This window comes from Leuresthes tenuis, unplaced genomic scaffold, assembly GCF_036924035.1.
Source record: "Leuresthes tenuis unplaced genomic scaffold, fLeuTen1.0.hap1 SCAF_24, whole genome shotgun sequence".
NCBI classification, from domain to species: Eukaryota; Metazoa; Chordata; class Actinopteri; order Atheriniformes; family Atherinopsidae; genus Leuresthes; species Leuresthes tenuis.
Window position 1 is genome coordinate 11,205,151 of NW_027325378.1, and position 4,108 is coordinate 11,209,258.

The 4,108-nt window shown below is 44.0% G+C and overlaps 1 protein-coding gene across 1 annotated transcript; it reads right to left on the reverse strand.

Annotated features, from left to right (window-relative positions):
• Positions 1-645: 645 nt before the first annotated feature.
• Positions 646-3,809, reverse strand: slc35g2b (solute carrier family 35 member G2b). Its single transcript, XM_072378784.1, has 2 exons — positions 3,514-3,809; positions 646-2,239 (listed from the first exon to the last, which is right to left on the reverse strand). Exon 2 carries the CDS (start codon positions 2,210-2,212, stop codon positions 962-964), a length of 1,251 nt encoding a protein of 416 aa, XP_072234885.1. The 5' UTR covers positions 2,213-2,239; positions 3,514-3,809; the 3' UTR covers positions 646-961.
• Positions 3,810-4,108: the final 299 nt, after the last annotated feature.

Consider the following 4,108-nt stretch of genomic DNA (forward strand, 5'->3'; position numbering starts at 1 on the left):
TGTCATGCCGTCACTGCTACTTTGCCTGTGGGGAAAATCACGGAGCTATCTTGGCTTGCTTTTCTAAAAGGAGAAAAGAGACGTCACTGGTGAACCGATACAGAAAAAGCAGACGGCCTCACATTGTTAAAGGGGACTTTAATTCAATACAGTTCACCTGCCTCTGGGCATTAGTTTGACATGCATCTGAAAGTAAACAGAAGCCACATCCAAGGAGGTAATCACCAGTGTTACATATCAACCAGCCGGTGGGGCCAAGGCTGCCGATTGTGCACAAATAACTGGGAGAGAACAGTATTCAGTATTCTTCATCCATAATTTGGGAGCTACTCCAACCTTTGAATTAAATTAAGAATCTCTCCTACAGTTTACTTTGACACACAGATCATTACACCCGCTGATGGTCTTTCTGTTATGTCATGGTTTTAAGAAATAAAAATGTCTCATCTTGCAAGAGATTAAGGCTAAGAAAATTTCTACCAGTTATGTTTCAATGTGGTTGATATTTATTTTTATCATTTTACCTCTTGTATGTACTATAAATACTTTCTTGGCTGACATTTACACAGTTTGGCAATGTAACAGAGGATTACACCACACCTTGTTCATGTTATGATTTTACGCTGCAGTTCCAGATTCAGCGTGGTCAATATGATCTTACATACTGGTGCATAGCAAAAATCACACAAATTAGGTTAATTCTGTAACTTTTTTTTTTTTTTTGCTGATATCTTAGTTTAGTTTAGCGACACTGTTTGACATAAAACCAGTACTACTTGACGGAAAAGGTCACCATATTACATTTGTCTTTTATTTCACACACAAATATTAAGACATTAGTTACACAACTGGCACTCTTTCAACGGCACAACAATACAAAACCATCTGCTGAGGATCCAGACATTCTTTGAATTGCACAACCAAGCAACACTGTAAACAAATGAGACTGACATATCTAACTTCACTTAATAGGTGAGTCTAAGATCTCTTGATAATCCTGGCGTATAGCCCTGCTCACCCTGTACAGCTTGACTCCTGTCAGAGTAAAGACACTGATCATGATGACCAAGCCCCCAATGACGTCATACACAGACGGGATCATCCTCAGTACAATGAGCTGCAGAAACATGGCAACCACGATCTCGAGGTGCTGCACGGTGCTAACTAAGGCTGGATGAAACTTATTTAGAGCATAATAGACTCCGAGGAATGCCACAGTGGAGCAGATACAGATCCCAATTAAATAGCCCCAGGTCTCCCCATCTAGAGGAATGATGGGCTCCTGCATGACAAACATGGTGGAGGCACCCCACACGGTGCCCGTCCAGCCAAAGGTAAAGAGTGCCGTCCACATACTGACGCGCTCCTTGATGGCTCTGTAGACAATCATGGAGAGGGCAGCGGTCAAGCCGGCCATCACTGTCATTGTGTAGCCAAAAGCCTCCTTCCAAAACCCCAGCCTGGACTTTTCCTCATCTGCTACATTTGGCACCATGACCAGGCACAAACCGAACACACTTCCCACCACTGTAACCACATCTGTGTAGCCCAGCCTCTCATCCAGCAGCAAGAAGGCCAGTATAGCACTGAAGACAGTGGTGGAGGCACGCCACATGATGGTGCCATTACTGGGTGGTACTATAGCAAAGGACGTGTAGGCGCAGGTGATGGAGATAACGTTGCAGACACCGTAGAAGAAGAGACGAAGTCGGTAGCCCTTAGGGCCGAAGGGGGCCTCGTGGTAGTAGAAGACCACCAGGATGGACAGCACTTGGATCACAGAGCGAATGAAGAGTAGCTCAAGAGAAGGAACCTTAGAGCGGTCTGCTGCCAGACGAGTAATCAGCGCCACACAACCATGAGCCACTGCTGCCCCAAACAGGGCCATCCAGGTCACTCTGGACGCCAACACATTCGCCTCTCCAAAGCTCGCCAGCTGGCCCTCGACCCCCTTGTCTTTTTGCACGCTTGGCTGCTTTGGCTGGGTCTCCATGGTTCCAAAAAAAGTCCTGCCACCTTTAGTGTCCGACACCAGTCTTTTTCCGACATTCGCCTCTGCGAAGGCGCCAAACTCCTCAAAAGAGGGTGCATCATCGTACCCTTCATCGCCAGGCTGGGGGAAGTGGGTGGCATATTTCACTGTAACCGTGTTCGGATGAATCTTGACGCGCTTTTTTGATCCGTACTGGAGGGAGGATGAAGATCCGTCCATGTTTACTGGGCGTCAAATGTGGGCAGTCTGAAAAATGAAGTGAAATTCATTAAAGTGTTATCACATTCAAACCACACACACACAACTACTGAAGGGGTAGTAGCCAAAACAGGGAGATCTGTTTGCATAATTCATCACTTTTTTTTTCAGTAACGCCCCCCCTCTCACACACACACGTGTTGACAGACACACACGTGTTGACAGACACACACGTGTTGACAGACACACGCACAGACATACTCTTATTAGCCCCTCCCCTTTTGCTATATCTCTACAATTAAATTAATAAGTATATATACATATATTTATATCTACATCTATGTAGATGCAGATATGTATCTATGTATAAATGTGAAATGTGAGCTCTTATAAGCCAAGCTGCAAACACTGAGGCTGATGCAGTCTGATGGGGAGGAGATTACATAACAGGAATCCACAGAGGAACAGATACATGAATGTGGGCCACTCAGGAGATGACTGGAGTGACACACCATAAATAAGCATCCCCTGAATAAAGGATAGTTTGAAAGGGTTGAATGGTGGTGAGGATTCTGAATGGTCGATTCGGTCGTAGACATTTATTTTTTTTCTCCTTAACATCAAAATGACTTGGTATAGAGATCACTAACTGATACAATTAATCAATTATGATCTTAAAATGATGAAATACAGGAGTGTACTTCAGTCATGCGGGTTTTTAGTTTCCACCCCGATGTTTTTCTACAACATGTTCTACAACATTCATTTTGGCAAAATCATAAAACCCAGCATGAATCCAAACCACAAGGGGGCACATAGTTACTCCTATTTGCCTTCTTTCCCTCTCTTACCCACAGTCGCTCCTCCTTCTTGAAATACACGTTAATATAACTTAACTACTGATGCTTAACGAGAGTAATATTCATGCTTAGACTCCAGATAATGACAGAGGAAGACATATTTTTTTTGTTTAGGAGCTAAAGGAACTGTAAAAACATCGCTTTTTTTTAATCTCTCAAATGACACATAGCCTACAGACGCCTTTTATTGTATGTTCAGTCGGAAAAGCAGCCAAAGCGATTATTGTCACCCACCCACGAACATTCAGGGGGAGAAAACAGCATCAATAGCTTTATTTTTCTTTATGATAGAAAATAAAAATGCACGATTTTAAATGTGAGCAAGTATGATACCGAGTTATTAATTAATTAGGCTGCAATTGCAATAAAGACTCGTACATGTCTTTCTTTCAGACGGTCTTAGAGGCATTTGCATTAAAACGCTAGTTGAGCAAAGCTGGCAAAAACATTTGAAAGTCTTACCTTTTTGTTCTTTAATTAGTTCCTATTGATGCATCCAGCGGGGTTTGTGTCAAAAAAGCAGATTTGGTCGGATTTCTTGATCCTCACATTTGCTCATTCGCAGTTGCCATTTCCCCATCTTCCCCCCTGAAGCGGAGAACCTCCTGAGGAAACCTACAGCTTATTACCTCCACGCGCTCTCTCGATGGACTCTGCCTCTGCTTGTGCTGCCGATGAAGCTGGAGCTGCTGCTGCTGCTGCTGAGGCGGAGGATGATGATTATGATGATGATGATGAAGAAGAGGCTGAGGAGGTGTGTGTATGTGGAGGGGGGGGGGGGGGGGGGGGGGGGGGGGGGGGGGGGGTCTGTCACAGCCAGCGGTTCAATCTCCTCGGTCCCTGCTCCCCCACCTAGTTTCGCTCTCTTTCGTCAATGTTCAGAGTGAAAAAAAAAAAACACCATAGAAGCAAAGCATGTGCGTCGTTAACGTGGTTTTCATAACATAATGCGGTTTACACACATATGTTTCTAATTCAAAGGCATATTTGCAAAATTTTGATTTGGCCTACATTCAGCGTGATTGGCTATTTAATTCATTTGAGGTCACTTGAATCC